Source organism: Salvia miltiorrhiza, chromosome 8 (genome assembly GCF_028751815.1).
Source record: "Salvia miltiorrhiza cultivar Shanhuang (shh) chromosome 8, IMPLAD_Smil_shh, whole genome shotgun sequence".
Classification (NCBI taxonomy): Eukaryota; Viridiplantae; Streptophyta; class Magnoliopsida; order Lamiales; family Lamiaceae; genus Salvia; species Salvia miltiorrhiza.
This window is the reverse complement of record NC_080394.1, coordinates 20,070,858-20,091,379: the sequence shown is the minus strand read 5'-3', so window position 1 is coordinate 20,091,379 and position 20,522 is coordinate 20,070,858. Positions and strand designations below refer to the sequence as shown.

At 35.5% G+C, this 20,522-nt stretch overlaps 3 protein-coding genes across 4 annotated transcripts; 2 read left to right on the top strand and 1 right to left on the bottom strand.

Moving 5' to 3' along the window:
* The first annotated feature begins 922 nt into the window (after nt 1-922).
* Nucleotides 923-4,405, top strand: LOC131001745 (probable fructokinase-6, chloroplastic). 2 transcript variants are annotated; one of them, XM_057928310.1, is made up of 7 exons: nt 923-1,427; nt 1,856-2,067; nt 2,221-2,433; nt 2,594-2,791; nt 2,869-3,006; nt 3,590-3,706; nt 4,033-4,405. In XM_057928310.1, the coding sequence occupies exons 1-7, from the start codon at nt 1,289-1,291 to the stop codon at nt 4,165-4,167; spliced, it is 1,152 nt and encodes a 383-aa protein (XP_057784293.1). In that variant the 5' UTR covers nt 923-1,288; the 3' UTR covers nt 4,168-4,405. The 2 variants fall into 2 exon arrangements, with proteins under 2 accessions (XP_057784293.1, XP_057784294.1); XM_057928311.1 differs by having other exon boundaries at nt 937-1,427; nt 1,836-2,067.
* A 7,152-nt stretch (nt 4,406-11,557) lies between these two features.
* On the top strand, nt 11,558-12,051 carry LOC131001744 (polcalcin Ole e 3-like). The gene has a single exon (XM_057928309.1). The coding sequence runs from the start codon at nt 11,623-11,625 to the stop codon at nt 11,875-11,877; it is 255 nt and encodes an 84-aa protein (XP_057784292.1). The 5' UTR covers nt 11,558-11,622; the 3' UTR covers nt 11,878-12,051.
* LOC131001743 (probable serine/threonine-protein kinase PBL7) lies at nt 11,970-15,224 on the bottom strand. Its single transcript, XM_057928308.1, has 6 exons — nt 13,904-15,224; nt 13,552-13,809; nt 13,296-13,468; nt 13,124-13,203; nt 12,896-13,043; nt 11,970-12,555 (listed from the first exon to the last, which is right to left on the bottom strand). The coding sequence occupies exons 1-6, from the start codon at nt 14,454-14,456 to the stop codon at nt 12,238-12,240; spliced, it is 1,530 nt and encodes a 509-aa protein (XP_057784291.1). The 5' UTR covers nt 14,457-15,224; the 3' UTR covers nt 11,970-12,237.
* Between the last annotated feature and the right edge of the window lie 5,298 nt (nt 15,225-20,522).

Below are 20,522 nucleotides of genomic sequence, written 5' to 3'. Positions count from 1 at the left end.
TGAATCGGGGATCGAAGGCAACAAAGACAGTTCAAGGGACTATGCTTGCCCATTCAACATGAAACTCCACCAGAAACATAATGTGAACTGGCAAACAAGCATGTTGAAGTAGCAGAGAAGCCCACATCCATCCATATACCTCAACATTACCAATGTTATCTTCTTCGGCGACTGATTTTCGGACATTGTATAGGAGCCTAAGAGAAGGACATGAAGGGCTTATATGTTGTTGATGAAGGTTGTGAAATGGGAAGAGAATTCTCCCACTTTTAAATGTTAGGTGGGCCTTAGAGATTAAAAAAAGATGGACAGAATGTAACGTCCATTGCACCTCCAGACGAATTTGCATACTAATCGATACCCTATGATGTTAAATGCGATGAATGTTGCCATAGGGTTATTTTTCCGCAAGAGGGGACAATCTTGAGGTTTTGTTTTGTATTTAACCCGTAATTTTTCTTACAATAATAATTATTTGACCAAAATAAGTACACCGCACCCTTTAGCGCGGTGCTCACGCCCGTGCCCCCGCTGCTCTGCCTAGACCTGCCCTACACCCTCCCTAGCACCCGCGCCGCCCTCTGCCCCCATCCGCCCCCGCCCTATGCCTGCCCCGCACCCTCCTCTCACAACCCCCACCCTTTGATCGGGGGATTAGAACTGTCTCACCTATACACTCGATCTCATAGGAGATCAACTCCTTTACCAAATGTGTCCCAGAGATATATACGCCACATTTAATATTCTTGAACTTCTTCCATCAAGATTGAAAAAAATTGTCATTCGCGTACAGCTTAGTTGATGGGAAGATCAACGAAGTCTTCATCTTAACGGCTATAGCATGCGGAGTTTAATTGGCTGACACTTGCAGCTGCTACATTCAGTTAACAGTCCCCGTCAGCATAACAAAACAACCACTCTCTCTCTCTTCGCAGACGTTCCCTTAACTCAGCCACTAACTATCCCAACCATTATTGCTCTTCTTAATTTTCTTTTCTTTTAAGAAAAAATAAAATAAAAATTGGGGGTCAGTAAAATTATCTCCAAATTTATGGAGTACTTATTTGTTTTGGAGGAAACTGTTTAAGAATTCTTTCTACTTCGATTAATCCAAGGTTGTCTTGCCGCGTCCCCTTGCTTTAATCCATAAATTCTAACGCCCAAAAAGGAAAAGAAAAAAAGAATTAATCGGGCCCTCAACTTCTAGGAGCTGAGAATTCACAGTGAATCACTGAATTTACTTCTCTTTTCTTTTAATTTCCTCCCAATTCTGTAGTAACTGAGATAAATGGCTCTGCATAGTGCTGCCGTGAGCTTCTGCTGTGTCTCGTTGAACCATCAAGCTTCTTTCCTCAGGCAATGCAGTGTCAAATCATCAAGATTCTCTTCGCCCTCTTCGGTTTCGCTTCCAAGATTCAGAATTCAAGGTGAGAATCGCCTCCTCGTTCATCAGCTTCTGGTGTTATTGCTGTATACATAGTTATTAGCTACTTAGTGATTTTAATTAGCTAAACTTGCTTTACTATGATATGCAAATTGCAAAGTGAGTTGGTGATTTTTTGTCTTTAGAATCAATGTCTTATTATATGAGATGAAGCTTTCTAATTCACTACTCCATTAGATGACCTTATTATTGTAATCGCTTGTGATTTTTTGTGTGGTTGCGTGGAGAAAATGTGGATTAGTTTTGGGATTTAGCAAAGAATGTGAAAACTAAAGGGGTCTTTTGATGTGTTTTTGCACAGTTAGAATGTCTTGGCATGGATTGCTCATCTCTTTGCACTAAGAAAGGGAATTGCTTCTTTGTTGATTGATTGGTTTGACAATTTGCTTAGTCTAATTACTTGGTTCATAGGGAAAGCAGTAGAAAGTGGTAATGGCCCGTTAGAAACGGAGGAGTCGTCTCTTGTGGTTTGCTTCGGGGAAATGCTTATCGATTTTGTGCCAACCACAAGTGGACTCTCTTTGGCTGAAGCACCGGCTTTTAAGAAAGCTCCTGGAGGTGCACCTGCTAATGTGGCTGTTGGGATTGCTCGACTTGGCGGTGCATCAGCATTCATAGGCAAGGTATTTGTGATAAACTTGCTTCATGTTGCTAGATTTGATAAGTCATCACTCATTATGGTGATTCAGCTTGCAGTTAGTAAGAAACGAGGAAATTGTTGTAGAAGTGCTGCTGAAAATGTTTGAAGAGAACTGATTCGTTTGGTTTCTGCTCAGGTGGGAGAAGATGAGTTTGGCTACATGCTTGCGAATATTCTAAAGGAGAATAATGTGAATAACGAAGGAATGAGGTTTGATCCCGGTGCTCGTACTGCTCTAGCTTTTGTAACTCTCAGGAAAGATGGGGAACGCGAGTTCATGTTTTATCGCAACCCCAGTGCGGATATGTTGCTCCAGGAGGCCGAACTTGACTTCGAGATGATTAGAAAGGTAACAACTGTGTCACTTTTTACCAATTCATTGTGCATTTAAAATGTAAAACAGGAGTATCAATTATTTCATTTAAGTAATATTGCTGAAGATCCAGTGGATTTATGATCTTAGACGAACAAATGATCTGATCTTTTCATTTATTATTAATGCCGTTCAGGCCAAAATTTTCCACTATGGTTCTATAAGCTTGATTACAGAACCTTGCAAATCAGCCCACATAGCTGCTATGAAGGCTGCAAAGGATGCCGGTGTGATCTTGTCATACGATCCAAATTTAAGGCTTCCGTTGTGGCCATCTGCAGAGAGTGCTAGAGAAGGCATTCTTAGTATATGGGATACAGCGGATATTATTAAGGTACTCGTTGGTCCTACTCGTTGCACATAGCTCTAATGAATTCTAACTCTTATGTTATGGATGACGGAGAACATCAGATCAGTGAGGAGGAGATATGCTTTCTGACACAAGGAGAAGATCCATATGATGACAATGTAGTTCGTAAACTGTACCATGAAAATCTGAAGTTACTCCTCGTAACTGAAGGTCCAGGAGGCTGCCGATATTATACCAAGGTATGCTGTCTTTACAAGTTAACGTCAAACTACAGTGAATGGTGTAATTAGTCTCTTAGTTCAAGCGTGATATCTTTTTATTTGGGTATTATTAAGGATCTCTTATTGGTTCGTACAGATAAGATTGTTTAAGCTAATGTTACACTTGATTCACTATTTATAGTAAGTTTCTATTCTGGCTAACTTTGTAGTTCAACTCCATTTTGCCCAACAGTGCAATGATTTACAACTATTAAGGATCTCTTATTGGTTCATATAGATAAGATCTTATTTTTTGGACGGTGGTCTGCAAAAATAATCAAGCACAGTTCTGTTTTGACCATTGGTTTCTATATTTTCCTTAACATGAATAAGGTTAACCTTTAGAAATTAGATTATTTTTTAAGTCATTGAGCTCTTACTACATGAGGTCCTTTTTATCTTCTGTAATTACCAAACCCTTACAAAATGATAAATCTAGCAGAAGATGATTATGGAGAATGCGTGCTTCACTGCTAAATATCAGAACGCAAGTTATGCTGTTTCTTCATTTATTTACTTGGAGTGGCGATGTGTCTAATACTGTGTGGTATTCCATTGGCAGGAGTTTAGTGGGAGGGTGAAGGGTCTGAAAGCGGAAGCTGTAGATACAACAGGTGCCGGGGATGCTTTTGTTGCTGGAATCCTTTCACAGCTAGCTCTTGACACCTCGTTGCTTCAGGTAATAATGCTACCACCTATCTGTATTAGTTCTTCATAAATCTCATCATTCTCTGCAGCATGCGTGTGTCTTCAGATGTTCTTGCCTTGATAGGGTAGTGACGGTTTGCTGATCATTTACTTTGAATATAAGAAGCCTCTAGAAAGGCAATTCGAAAAACTCGAGCAAGTCTCTTTATCTACTTTGAGACAAGTTGGAGGGAGGTCATTCACATTCCCTTGTTAATCGAGTCTTGATTTGTTAATGAGAAGCATTACTTTGTCTCTTTCTATTGGCTTTTCTAAAACCTGTATGCAAAGATAACCACTGCTACAACCCATTCACAGAATGAGGATCGACTGAGAGATGCACTGAGATTCGCTAATGCTTGTGGAGCCTTGACCGTGATGGAAAGAGGTGCTATTCCTGCTCTGCCCACGAGAGAGACGGTGCTCAACACCTTGCTTAAGCCAGTAGCATAGATTTCCGATTCTCCACCGAATCCCGACTCCTCTCCAAGGTATCGCTCTTTGCCCGTGTAGACAGACTTGTTTGGTTGTTATTTTTCATGGATGTAATCTAGGATAGAATTGGCCGTTTGGAGTTGAGTTCCTGACAGCCTATATTTTGTATGTAGTTTGTTTCATATATGCATATCATTGAATTATGTGCATGGGAGCAGGTTAACCAATTTAATTTTTAGTATGTTAGTGTCTGAAATTAGTTATTTTGAGATTTAGTATAAAAGGGTGTTTGGGTGAGCTTATATAGTTCTTTTAAAGTGTTTGGCAAAATAAGTTCTTCACCTTATAAGCTTTAAAAATTAAGCTTCAAGGCTTATGAGCTCTTCAAAAAATAACTTCATACCTTAACTTATTTTTTCATATTCTTATATGCATCAATGATTTTACTTATTTAATTATAATTTGTTATTTCATTATATACCCTTTCAAAATCACCTCTCTTTGATTTTCTATCTAAAAAAAATTCTCTCTAACTTATAAACTCAATATCGAAATATTTTGACAACTTATAAATTCTTAAAAATTATATCTCATGAGCTCTTAAAATATCTTATAAATTATTAAAGCTTATAAACTCTTTACAGATAAGTTTAGTCAAATACTCCCTCCGTCCCATTCCAATAGGCTCACTTCTTTTGGGCACGGAGATTAAGAAAACTTACTTTTTAGTAGGAAAGTGGTAGTAAAGTGGTGTGGTCAACACCAATTAAGTATAATTTTTTTACCTAAAAAGGAAAATGAGCCTATTAGAGTGGGATATTTCAAAAAGAAAAATGAGCCTATTGGAATGAGAAGGAGGGAGTACTAAATAAATTGTTAGCTAATGATCTAATGTAGTAGTATAACACAAATCTGACAATTAGCTTGGTCATTAGCTTAAGGGTCAGACATAATTAAGCTTGAATTTGGTTCATTAAACGAGCTCAAATGATTACTCTTAGCTTGACTTATTTATAACTCAATATATATACAAGATTTTTTTTTTCGTTCTTACGTGGCATACAAGTTTGACATGGTAATCTTCTTCGTCATCATTACTTTTGCTTTTGCTTTTGTTGTAGTAGGACTATGGAAACTTGAACAACAATCAAGATCCCATAACTATTAAATTATTTATTCCACATTATATAATCTATATATATAAAAGCAAAATAAATTATATCCTACGTGGCATCGTATAATCACTTTATTCTAATTTTCCTCAATTCTCATTCATTCTTATTTTTTTCTAAATTTTTAATCAACGTTTCCAACAATTTTCCATATCTCTTAATTTTATTAAATAACCATTAATAAAATTCAATTAGAACTATTCTCATCCAAAATTATTCGAACCTATCATCTACTCATCTCTGTTTGCATTATATAAACTAAAAATAACTTGACGTGATATAACCCACCTTGGGATATAACCGAATTTAGAAAATACATTATATAGTAAAAATTAGAAAGAAAAAGGATTTTAGTGATCAACTTGAAGATTTTTCGATCTAATTTGTTTAATGAAATTGATGTAATGGATATTAGTGAGGGACGAATTATTATCCTACAAATGATAACATAATTACTTTTAGCATTTGGTTTCATCAGATTTATTACTTAATGATTGATTGTTAGGGTCGATAAAAACAAAAATAGGATGTATAAAATTTCATTTTTTGATTATAAATGTTACTAATGATCTATTAAAATATATAATTTGATAGAGAGACATTGAATTGAATCAATATATTACTCATCAAAATAAAAATTTAAGCATCAATTTCAAAGAACATTAATCTATTGTACTGTAGGGGGTGAATCCAACAATTACGGAAGTGACGTCAGTCACGTCTGAATTGACGGGCACTAGCAACCTGAAACCACAAGCAACGTTAGAGCCCTCCGAAGAGCACCGGTGGGGGTGTCGATGGAAGGGCCTCCGACGCTCAAGTCAGTAAACTGATGGAAGTATTAAGCGTAAGTAACGTAACGAAATAAATAAATGGTAAAAAGAAGACAGTAACAAGTGATGTATCCGGAAGATCGGGGTGTCCCGGAAGTTGAATGAAAGCTAATGAGCGGTGTGGAAAAAGGGACGACGGATATCCGGGCTAGCGGGGCTAGCCGAGCGATCGGAACCCTAGAAAGTTGTAAGCGTGGAGGCGGAACGGAAGAGCGGGGAGATCGGGAATGAGAGATCGTGTGCGAGTGCAAGAGTGGGAATGAATGATTGTCCGTGCCCAATTATGTTCAATGGGCTGGTGTATATATAGGTTATGGGCTCGTAGGGTGGCGACTAGGGTTTCCAGAATATTCTTTGAAACCCTTACGGTTCCGACTACCCCGGAAACGACCTTTCATGTCTTCCTATTTTCCCTAGGCATCCAACAACTATTGACTCACGTATGGACTCGCTTCATTGGGCCGGCCCGTTGGGCCGCATAATTTCGGGTTGCACGGATTCTGTCCATTACATGTACTAATAAAAAAGTTTAATACCCAAAATAATAGTACGTAATGACAGTTTCATAAACAAAATAAGAAAAAAAAATATTAATATTTTGAACTAAACATAATATGATCTTATTAATATTTGGTTGTATATCATTAAATACTAACTATTGGAGCCATATATTGACTTGGCATCAATTTATCTAAGATTTATAGTTTATAGTTTTGATTTAGATATTACATTGCTCTAATGACTTTTATTAAACAGATTTGCAGTTGACAGATTAGTTGCTTATTGCTAATTCCATCAGTTTAGTCAATTTTCCTGGCATGCCGTTACCAAATGAAACTGTCATATCTAATTCAGAAAATCTACAGATATTAGAAGAGATGTCTTACAACATAGAAGAAATGAAACAAGAGCACGCTAACCTATATCCCTCTTTGACAGAAGAACAAATAAAGTTTTATGAAACAATAATGACGGCGGTTGATAAAAGTGAAGGAGGATTTTGATTTCTATATGGATATGGTGGTACAGGAAAGACATATATTTGGAACATAATTATTTTTAGCATTTGATTTCATCAGATTTATTACTTAATGATTGATTGTTAGGGTCGATAAAAACAAAAACAGGATATATAAAATTTCAGTTTTTGATTATAAATGTTATTAATGATCTATTAAAATAAATAATTTGATAAAGAGACATTGAATTTGAATCAATATCTATTTATATATAATAGCAAAATAAACCACTTTAATTTTCCTCAATTTTCATTCATTCTTATTTTTTTTTTCTAAATATTTAATCAATTTCCATATCTAAAAAAAATTATGTTTGTATTATTTTATTATATAATATTAGTTTAAGTTTATCACTTCATACTCACAAATTAATATATATATATATATATATATATATAATATTTTTATATATAGATGTAATTACTTAAACAATTAACTATATATAAATATATATATATATATATATATATATATATACACATATTACACATATATGCAGATAGTTTTAATTTACTAATTTAAATGACTAATTATCTATGTATTGTGTGCATATCTATTTATTTATATATATTTTTGTATATATATCTATTTTATGGACGGAGGGAGTATTTAAAATTTTAATTATTACTACTCCCTCCGTTCGCCAAGATTATTTAAAAATTACTATATTGGGCGTCCACCAAGATTATGTCACTTTCCTTTTAAGGCAATGGTCCCACCATCATTTTTAATATTTTATCCTTACTAATTAACACTCTTTATTTACAAAAAATCACACCCTAAATTCAATCTCAACCACACATCTTATAAAGTGGTGGGACCATTTCTCCACTATATCAAAATCATCATCAATTTTATTAAATCTTGTGCCCAAACAATTTTACATAATCTTAGCGGACGGAGGGAGTATTATTTAAGCTGTTAGAATTCCATTTACTAGAGAGTTGATCATTATAGATGATTGAATATGATTTCAAATTTGACGATGTTGTTTAAAGTTTGAGACGAGATTATGCTCATAACTCAATTTTCGTCTTTCAAGTTTTAGAGATGATGCTCATAAGTAACAGACGAGATTACGAAGACTCAATTATGATATTTCAAACTCTAGACGAGATGATGCTCACAAATCAGTTTTGATATTTCAAACTTCAGACAAGATAATGCTCAAAACTCAGTTATGGCATTTTAAATTTCAGACAAGATGATGCTCAAAACTAAGTTGTGATTTTTCAAGTTCCACACGAGAGGGTGCTCAAAAGTCAGAGACGACATGTCAAGCGCCAAACGAGATTATTCTCATAACTTAATTATAGTTTCACAAACTCTAGACAAAATGATACTCACAAGTAAGTTATAATCTTCAAGCTCCATACAAAATGATACTCCCTCCGTCCGCCAAGATTATGTAAAAATTACTATATTTGGCGTCCGCCAAGATTATGTCACTTTCCTTTTATGGCAATGGTCCCACCATCCTCTTTAATATTTTATCCTTACTAACACTCTTTATTTACAAAAAACCCACTCAAAATTCAATCTCAACCACACATCTCATAAAGTGGTGGGACCATTTCTCCACTACATCAAAATCATCACCAATTTTATTAAATCCCGTGCCCAAGCAATTTTACATAATTTTGGCGGACGGAGGGAGTACTCAAAAGTCAGGTGTGGTATTTCAAACTCCAGAGAATATGATTTTCAGAATTTTGACGTTCAAATGTCATATGTGGTCTTTAGAGCTTCAAATGATTATCTGGTCTTATTATGTCCATATGAGATGATACTCAGATGATATATGTTTAACTAAATTATTTCTTATCCGTCAAATTCAAAGAATTTGTACAAACTAAATACTCCCTTCGTCCCCCAAACATCTTCCTAAGAGAGGATGCCACAGATTTTAATAAAAGTTAGTTATGTATTTGATAAGTGGAGAATAGGTCCCACAAAAAGTGAAATTATAAGAGTGATAATAGTAAAAGTGGAGAACGAGTCCCACAAAAAGTGAAATTGTAAAAGTAATAATTAGTGAAATTATTTTCAAAAAGGTTAGGAAGATGCTTTGGGGACGAACCAAAATAGAAAAAAGAGGAAACTGTTTGAGGGACGGATGGAGTAAATATTATCGATATACGATTAACAGGAGATGTGACACATTAATCGTACATCATATCATACTTCAATTTTACATATTTTTTTCTTCTAAAATCTTCAATCCCACATCAATTTTTTTTATAAACTTCATCAAATGAATATTTATATAAAAATGTATTTCTATTATCACAACCTATATTTAATATTATTTCAAATATTGTACTACTAATTTAATTTGATCGTATCAAATTAATTAAACAAATAATTTATATATAAATTATTTCATATGATATAATAATAAAAATAACATAAAATAATTATAAATAATAACATAAAATAATTCCCGTCGAATTTCGACGGGTTAAACGCTAGTATATAGAGAGAGAAATATTATGCTACATATCTTATGTGAGCATCGCTCATGTTTAATACTCGTTAGTGTTATCTTTTTTATTTTATACATTTATTTTTATTCTAATACTTCATAAATTATTATAGAGATCATTAATTTCATAATTTATATAAAAATTATTCATATATTAATTATTTGAAGCTAAAGGGAATAAGGACAAATCGGACTTTGACTTTTATGTAATTTATAAAGTTAATGATCTCGATAACAATTTATAAAGTATTAAAATTGAAATAATTACATAAAATAAAAAAGATAACTCTAACTAGGGTTAAACGTGAACAGTGCTCACATAAAGTATGTAACATACCATTTCTATATATATTGGATCAAATAAAAATATTTTTTAACGTACAAATTATACAAACTTATTGCACTTAACCTATAAAATAACTACACTTGACATATAAAGTGTCTTCACTTTAGTGGTATTGGGTTCAAATTTCAAAGGTAGCATAATCATAAGGCAATTTATTACCATGAAGTGCAATTTCTATATATGTTAAGTGCAAGGTTCTTAGTTTATACCTTAAGCTCAAAATGATCTTAAATTATTTTCTTTACAATCTATAAATTTAATTATTATTATTATTATTATTATTATTATTATTATTATTATTATTATTATTATTATTATTATTATTATACAATACTCATTAAATTTAATATTATACTTATTAAGTTAAAATATTATTATTATACACTATTTTAAATTAAATACTAGTAATATTTAAATTAACATAAATATTTTTGTTACCAAATAATCTAAATCACTCATGAATAATGACATTTTGATATTTTTATACTCTAATTTAAAATTTTAAAAATTATAAAATGCTATTGTAGCCATGCATCATACGAGAGGGCATATTAGTTCAAATATGATAAACACAATGAAATTTCTTATATATAGACTAACTAAACAGGTCAAGCCGTGGCATAAACTGAAGCAAAAGATATAAGCGAATAAAAGCTCTAATAATTAAAATAAATTAATAAATAAAACATCACGATATTTATTATTCTCCATCATAGATAGATAGATTCTTTCTTTTCGGTGTACTCTCTAATTTATTATACATTTCACTTTATATTATCTATTTAAATGCACATATTCTCTTCCAACGTATGACGACATGAATATATCGAATTTGTTACTACAATTTAGAATATGTGCATTGCTCAAAGTGGATTTCTAGTGTGATTAATTAAATATGGAAACAACATGCACAGATGAAATACTAGTTTATATATAATTGCGCAGAGGGGGGAGTAATTTTAGCCCATTATTAGTGTCAATATATTCCGGCTGGAACCTTGACTATATTCATATGAAACAATCGTATACTCATTGTTACTAGATTACATAAGTGGGGACACACAGGATTTCAATCTCAAAGATGGCTCCAAAATGTTCTCTATATTCAGAAACATGCCTTGAATATGTTACTGTTTTCACATATTATTCCCTATCATAAATTATGGGGATCACATGGCAGTTCTCAGTCAAAGTTAGCACATCTTCATATTACTCTTAAATTTATTCTACTCTAGAATATGTATTGTAAATTGAGGGTGCATGTTTCCTGAATAAGTGCTATAAACATTCTTTTTCTTTTGGAATAGATATTTATACAAAATTATGTTATCTAAAGATTCACAATCCCTTATTTGGATTAGGTTCTCAGCTTAATTAGTCTTTTAGTCTAATGGGTTTGATTGATGTGGGTTTTTGCTGACCTAAATGAGAAATTGAAAATGACTAGTTTGGGAGCTAGAGCGGCAAATGTGGATGACCAGATACATATATAGTAAATCCAGCCCTACTAACAAGGATGGCCTTATGCTCCAACCAAACAACCTCATCATATTAACCCAATGCTTTCACATTCGTATCCAAATTCCCCAAGTGAGAAAAATTTAGCAAAAAACAAGATATGGCCGATGATCCACAGGACGTAGCCGACCGGGAGCGGCTCTTCAAGCATTTCGATGCCAACGGCGACGGCCAGATCTCGGCCAACGAGCTCGGCGACGCCCTCAAGACGCTCGGCTGCGTCACCCCCGATGAAGTCAAGAACATGATGGCTGAGATCGACTCCGATGGCGATGGCTTCATATCCTACGAAGAGTTCACCAATTTCGCTCGTGCAAATAGGGGACTAGTCAAGGATGTTGCCAAGATATTCTAACTTGTTTATTTTCCTCTAAACTAGATTCAATTCATGTCACTATTAGATTAGATTCTTCTTTTTATTACCTATATATATAGTGTGTTGTTTGGTTTAGTATCAAATGCAGGCTTGTTTTATTCCTTCATGGCTTATATACCCGTTGTGCGAATAAAGAGTTGGTTATCTATTACAGCCCATGTTTCTCACCAAATGTAGCATGCAAAAAATACGACACCACAAAAGTCCAAACAACAATAGTCAAAGCCACTTCCTATAAACTTAAATTGGCTTTCTATACAAAAATCAAACTTGTTGGACCTAACCCTAAGTTTATCTTCAAACTGCCTAAAATGAAAAAAGGCAATGTGAGACGGCGTATCACCGGCGATAAAGGCTATCGTCCTCGTCGAACTCGACTCCGAGCATGGCCAACGCAAAATGATTTTTCATTTCACTCTTTGTCTGCAGCAACTCCGGGTGAGATTCGGTCACACCATTGTTGAGAGCCTTGCTTCTGGATTCTTTTCCTTTCAATATAGTGACGATCTCTCCCATCTCCGGCCTCCTTGACTCGTTGTTTATGCAAGCGGCCGCGGCTCGTGCCATCCGCGTTACTTGGCTCATGCCCTTGGGCGTGAGCCCTAGCCGTGGATCTAGCAGTTTTTCTACACCTCCTTGCTGCAATAGGGGCTTTGCCTGTGATGGAGAAGTGGGATATTAAATTACATCATTGTCATGTGATAAATTAATATCTATGTCAATCAACAAATCATTAAAAACTCAATACTTTAGGATGGATCAAGATTTGCAAGAACAAACACATGCATTCAACATCATGATGCATGTGTGACAAAATGGTAGAGTGATCTGTTCACTGACAACAGACAGCCAAATATGTGAGCATGTGCAATCTTTGATGGAGATATATATTGATAAATTAACGAAAATGGCCTCGATCTCCCTTTCACACCAGCATGAAACATAATCAAGATTCAACAAGCGCGAAAAGAAGACAGAAGCTAAAGTCGAGGCCTACCCACAAAACCAGATTCTCTTCTCCCAGTCCTCGGCTAGACTCAATTGGCTTCCTTCCAGTAATGAGTTCCAAGAGCACGACGCCAAAGGCATAGACATCAGTTTTATCCGACACTTTCCCGTGCTGGAAGTATTCGGGAGCCAAGTACCTGAACAATGCAAAAAACTCAAAATCAAGAAACATAACATTAGTATGTGTTTCTTTCACATAAACTACGAAGATTCATACCCAAATGTTCCTTTAACGGTTTTGCAAAGGAATGGTACTGAAGGCGCAGAAGTCCACGTTGCCAAGCCAAAGTCACACAACTGACAAAATCATTGAGAAGAAAGTTTAACACTACGAAAACAAGTTAAAACAGAGTTCACAAACTCAAGAAAACAAGGCTTTTGTCCCTTACTTTGGGAGTCTTCCTCGACGAAACAAGGATGTTTGAGGGCTTTATATCCCTATGAACAACACATCTTTCTGTTCCATTATGCAAGTAGTCGATTGCCTCAGCAATCCCCACCGCGACCTTGTACCTAACCGGCCATGGAAGAGCCGAACCACCCTTCACACCCCTCTTCTTGTCTGCAGTTGGAAACAACACATCTCGAATCACTTAAAACAGATTGAAAGAGGCACCATTCCAAGACTAAAAAACAAAATAATACCGTGCAAGAATCGCTCCAAGCTTCCACCGGAGACGTACTTGTACACCAAAAACAAGCCCATCTCAGCATCAATACAGAACCCCACTAGTGGAACAATGTGAGGGTTATGCAAAGAGCTAGCAATCATCAATTCCCTGCAGAACGCCTTGGAAGATTCCTTATCGTCCCTATCCAGCCTCTTGATCGCCACAGCACTCCTCATAAATCCCACTCTCCCTCTGAACACACAGCTCAACGCCCCTCTCCCCAAAACTCTACCTGCTCAACACAAACACATTCCATTTGAATCGTCAAAACTCCATTCATATCAACATTAAATTTCAGAAATATTGAAAAGAAACCATCTCATTACCTTTGGAGAAATTTCTGGTGGCAGAGAGGATATCAGAGTAGCTGAACCTAATCAGAGAATGGGCCACGGGGGAAATGCTTCTCTCCAAAGACTCAATTCTTCTCCATTTCAAATCTTGTGATTTAGAATCTGTCAACAAACCGCTGTCCAAATTCACCATTAAAACAGTGGCAGTATTGCTTCTATTTACAGTCATGGACTCCAGCTCAACCTGAGAGCACAAGCTGAACCTAAAAGAGGAGTGGACCGAGTGCGGCTCCTCCGCCGCGCAGCCGCCGGACTCCGCCAGCAACCAGGCCTTGTTGTGGTCCAAACTCCGCCCACCCTTCTCCTCATTCTTGCCGGAGCTCCGCCGCTGGCGGCGGGGGATAACGCAGCCCAAACCGAAATCCCAGAACATCTTGTACAGCAAAGACTTGAACTTCACCTCGTAATCGTCGAATTCGGAGCTCTCACACAACGCTTGATCACCACCGCCGGCGCCACATAAAGCTTGAGTCTTTACATGCGGAGGCTCCGTAACGTCGATGCAACTATTTCTCGAAAACCCCATTTTTATCTTAATTGGATCTCTGAAAGCGAAAAAAAAAAAAAGAGCGCAGAAACCCAGAAACGAAAAGCAAGAAGAGATGAAAAGAGGAAAAGATGGAATCAACTTTGCTTTAAAGGGGAGGAAAGAATTAAGTCGTCAAGAGTGAAAAGGAAGATAGAAATTGGGGCAATTGATGCAAATGTGTTTTAAACAAACTCATATATCTATTAAAAAAATGGGCGTCGGGGAAATCTCTACACAGAATAATCGGAGAAGGTGAGAGATGGTCCCAATTCCAAAAACCAAAACGAAGACTAGAGAAGAATAAATAACACTATACAAACAGCAATCCAAACCCTTTTCACTCAAGAAATCAGATTCTGCCGCTGCCAAAATTACAGGAATAAAATGCAGTAACAACAACAAATCACAATGTCTGGTGTTGGAAGAGACAATCAGAATCCACAAACAGTAGATATAATGCGAAAAATAAAAAGAAACCGATAATGAAGAGAATATAATAAAGGTTGGGAGTAGGAGGGGAAGCTTGTGGCTTAGTGATTGCTTGGTATTATTGAATTCACATTATTTGGAGAAGATGCCATATTGCCATTAATGATTTGGTGAGGAGGATTTGAGGGCTAACGAGGATATTCAATTTTGCGAGTAAAAGAATAATTTTTGAAGGTGCAATTTGAGTTTGGTGACCACCCAATTAATTTGTTTGAATTATTTTTGTGATGAAATCATATACCCCAACAACCGTGCTTGACAGGGGAGATGGCCTCTTCTTTGCCTCCAAATTCATTAATGTTTAATGTTTTACCACAATTTGTTTGCCTAATATGTCCGCCATATATCATAATTAATGTATCCTCTGTTTAGTAAATTATTATAAATTATAATTAATTAATTGCACAACCATGAATATGAAATTCTTTATTGATATACATCAACAATACATGTTTATTCTTTTGTGAAGACTTCCCTGCTCGATTAGAATATCAAATATAGATACCACAAGCCGATCCAATTCTACACGTCAATCAAAGCATTCGAAACCGGGCAATTTGTGTTACATCTAACTTCACTAAAACTAAAAGCCATCTAATTCGAAAAAAAAAAAGAAAATACTACAAATTAAAAGGCCATATTAGAAATAAATGAAGTTTTCCTGTAGAAGATGATTGGCACGTGTAGAACTTATATTTTATCGGAATCAAATGGTCCGATTGCTTTTTGGGCTTCACACCCAGGCTTTATAGCAATACCAATACCTCGATATTATATCGTTTTTCTATACTGTATTAGAAAGATAATGTATATAATAACAACTAACAAGTCTTAGTAAGTGGTTGATTCGAATTAGAAAAGTGTCAAAATAGTCACCAACACAAAAACATAATGTTTTACTTACCCTTACCCGACGTACTATTCTCACTAATTTTCTAATGCTAGCTAGGGTTACATGTTGGGAATTCATTTTTATGAGTTGGGGGATTTGAATTTAGGTGATGTATCCATTCAGTAAAATGATATATTTATCATAAATTTTAGGGTTAAGTATCAAATAAGCCCCAATCATAGTGGCCCTTATCACGTTTAGATTCCTATAGTCGAAGTTGGACCAACTAAACCCTCAAAATGCCTGATTTTTAACAATCAGGCCCTCCGCCCTAACGGCTGTTTAACACCGTTAAGATTTTTTTTTTTAATTTCACCATTTTTCTTTCCCATCTCACTCTTTCTTTCTCGTCTCATTTTTTCCGTCAAGCAGGGAACGGCGATCCTTTCCATTTCGCCACCTCACAATCGGACGGCGCGGTCCAGGTTTTAGCTTCGCTGGAAGGAGGGAAGGTTGGCGGTGCTTGGTGCGCCTAGGATTTTTCAGGCGCGACTTAAGGGTGCGGCCGATGGGTGAGCGGTGGTCAGAGGTGACGCCCTTCGCCGGATAGGCAAAGGGGAAGAGGTGGTGTCAGTGCGAATCTATTATGGCTTGTTTGAGAGGGGGCTGAGCTAGGGAGAAGAGAACGGTGAAAGGGGGCAGCGGAGGCTGTGATTCGGGGCTTAGGGCTCTCAGGCGGCGATTGGTGTCTATCATTTCTGGCGATTAGTGGCTGGGTCGATTGTGTTTTTGTTTCTCTGTCTAGTTCGAAAGAAGAAGAAGAAGAATGAGAGATATCTCTCTCTGTCGTCTTACTCCCTCCGTCGAATAGAGAGAATGGAGCCATTCCTATTTCTGTCAAGAAGGGGCGCGACAATTGCAGCCTGGAGATCCAAGGCTTTTCAGAGATGGCTTAGGGGCTGTGGCCTTCGAGTGGTCGCCGGAGGCGACGGCCTCTGCCGGATAATCGAAGCAGGGGAGGTGGTGGAACCTTCGCCGCCACCGAGCAAGGAACCGTTGATGCGTGGGACGACGGCTGGCTGGACGGATCTTGGCTATTTGTTTTGAGCGAGGGGAAAGAGAAGAGTGGGGGAAGGAGAGGATGAGAGGAGCCCCGAGCCGAAGGAGGCGGTCGTGACTTGGTCACCAGATGTCAGAGGAGTGTGGTGGCGGTTCTTATTGTCGGCGGCAAGTTGCTGTTTCGTGAGATGAGAGAGAAAATGAGAGGTGTATTTTCAGGCGAGTTTCCAGCGACTTTGGCGAAATAAAAAAAAATCTTAACGATGTTAAACATCCGTTAGGGCGGAGGGCCCGATTGTTAAAAATTAAGCACTTTGAGGGTTTAGTTAGCCCAACTTCGACTATAGGGATCTAAACGTGATAAGGGTCACTATGATAGGGGCTTATTTGATACTTAACCCTAAATTTCAATAGGGGACATGCTAATTTTAATAATGAATGCATTAATTATAATGATTCTCACATTCTCAGGAAAAATGTAATTTTCACTAAGATCTACGGTTGATTCGTAACCCTGTTGGAAGAATTCATGGTCCTGAGTTCGAATCCCAAAGGTAACAAAAATTTATTTTTCGCAATTCGTAACTCTGTTGGATAAATTTATACGTGTTCTACATAAAATTCGTACATTAAGAAACGTTTATATTTTATACACTTAAGAGTGTTTTTATTCTAGCCCACCCCATATATATAGGGGGCCGCTCCAATGAGACCCCCTAATTTTAGTGAGATCTAGGGCACGATCTGGTGCGTTTATTTTATCAATCCTATGACTGATATTGTATCTGGAGGGTGATTTCTTTTCACAGGGTTCGAATCCTGGAGGGAGCAGAATATTTTAAATTTTGTTATTCATCGGTATATACTGCATTGTTTATCAGTATATACGGCCCTGTTCATCAGTATATATGTCTTATTCATTACGAATTTTTTAAATTTTAGTTTTCATCAGTATATACATCTTATTCATTAGATATACGTTTTGTTCATTAATATTATATGTCTTATTCATTGTACTCATGTTACACGAAAAATAGAGGGTCTCACTGGAGCGCGCCCCTATATATATATATATATATATATATATATATATATATATATATATATATATGGGAGCGCTCCAATGAGACCCCATATTTTTAGTGAGACCTGAGACACAATCTCGTGCGTTTATTTCATCAATCCTATGGCTGATATTGTATCTAGATGGAGAATTTTTTTTTTCAGGGTTCGAATCCTGGAGGGAGCAAAATATTTTAAATTTCGTTATTTATCAATATATACTGCATTGTACATCGGTATATACTGCCTTGTTCATCAGTTTATATGTCTTATTCATTACCAATTTTTTAAATTTCGTTATTCATCAGTATATATGTCTTATTCATTGTCCTCATTAGTACTCCATCCGTTCCGACTATTCTAAAAAAAAACCTTTGAGCACGTAATTTAAGAAATTAGTATTTAGTACGTGAAGTGTGGTAGGTGAAAAAGTGAAAATGTGAATAAAAGAAAAAAACTTTTACCATATAAGGAACCGTATCGAGATAGTTGGGACGAATAAAAAAGGAATATGAATCAAGATAGCCGGGATGGAAGAAGTATATAATATCAAATTTGGACCACACATTGTGTACATGTGGCACGTTAAGAACGCGACATGTGGCAAAGGTCTTTTAAGTCAAAATAAATGGAGGGGTAAAATAGAAATATAAATTTTAGATATTAAAAAAATAAAAAAAAAATTCACTTGGTGGCCGCTTTAATTATGCATATAATATAATTGAATACAAATACACATAACGTTGCACACAAATATGCATTACACAGTTTACACTAGGTGACCCGTCATATACCTCTCGCCGCTACTCACCGCTTGCCGCCTTAGTTATGCCTTTAATTGAACACAAATATGTATGTGTGTGTGTGTGTGTGTGTGTGTGTGTATATATATATATATATATATATATATAAACATAAATATGCATAACATTGCACACAAATGTGTTTCACAGCTGGCTAGATTCATCTCGATCTACAAGATGTTTTCTAGAGATTTTTATTCGACTGCACCTACAGATTCTCCTTCAGATTCGATCCAGACTATCTGAAACTTTCACTGTCGATTTTCGAGATCGTGGCGGCGTTCGATCTCGCGTCGAAGCTATCAGCGGTTAGGTCAATGATGACATTGTCGTTGGTATGGGAGGCAAAGCGCCTGCTTAATAACCGATTAGAGAAATAACTCAAGTTGGCGATTAAATCGGTTCATGGAGAGAGAGAGAGAGAGAGAGAGATTGGTAAAAGAATAAAATAAGGGTAATTATGTAATCTTACACAAAAATTGATTATAGTAAGTTTTTTTATATATACCTTAGAGGATACTTGTTATTTTGTTATATAAGAATAGATAGTTTTATGTATGGACTCATAAAAATTATTATCATATAAAAAGTGATTGTAATATATGTACATACATTTTTTTTTCCTAATTAAATTTGAAAGAGCGGGGACGGTGAAGTTTGAACCGTGGACTTCGTTTATTTACATACATATTGAAATTTGATCTGTTTAGATGTTTCTTTGGACTTGAGGTCTTTCTTCTATAGAATTTCTTGTACGCAAGAATTGTAAGGTGAAATCTATATATCTATATCTTATCGGCATTTTGTCCATCCACTAGGGTCGACTTGTTCAAAATTTGATTTACTCGTTCAGCTTTTCCCTATTAGTTTGGTTCAAAGTCCCTATTTTGTCCATTCACTAGGTTTAAGAATTTGATGTGCATGTTAAAGTCTATTTGCTGAAAATTTAAGTATATTTGATACTAATGTAATCCGAAAAAATTACTTCTACACTTCTACTGACAATGGTCAATCATTTCGATAATTTGGTTTACCTGTTGAGAATTTGGTCTACTTGCTAGTTCCTAATGTCTTTATTCACCTCTAAAGTTGATTACAAATATACAAGTCTATGCCAACTACAATACTATTAAAATTTAATTATTACTTACTAGTAAACACATAAGTAATAATCCTTCATCCGACGCGTACGTAGATCGTGATTAAATTTAAGAGTATTATTTTGGCTTTTGATAACTTTTAAGAAGTGCACTAATGAAATCAAAAGAAATTCAACAAAATATATTCTTGATTTTTCTAAATGGCACTTATGCTTTTTGGTAAATTTTGCTCAATTATGTCCCAATTAAGAACATTCAATTTTCAATTTTTTTTCTCTATAATTTTCCCCACTTTATATGATCAGAAACCCCAATTTAACTATCATTGTTGAATAAATATATGGGTCAATGTATTAGTTCTTTTATTCTTGAAATTCAATTAAAAAAAGAAAATACTAAAGTATTCAAGTTGAAGTCCTTCCTCAACTAATTAATTAATTAAAATTCTTTAATTCCTAAATGTCTACATATATCTCTAGTATATCCCTAATTTACTACTAAAAATTTCTCAATCCTAAATTTTAAGGCAAATCCTCAAATTGTATAAGCAGCTGAATTATAAGCATCATTTTGAGCAAAAGTGGGGAGCGCTGGAGTAAAAATAAAAAATGCCCACTTAATGAGTAAAAATTAATTAAAAATATCTATTTTTATTAAATTATAATGAAAAATGTCCACTTTTATAAAATTATTGTATTTATGCCTAAATTGACTAAAT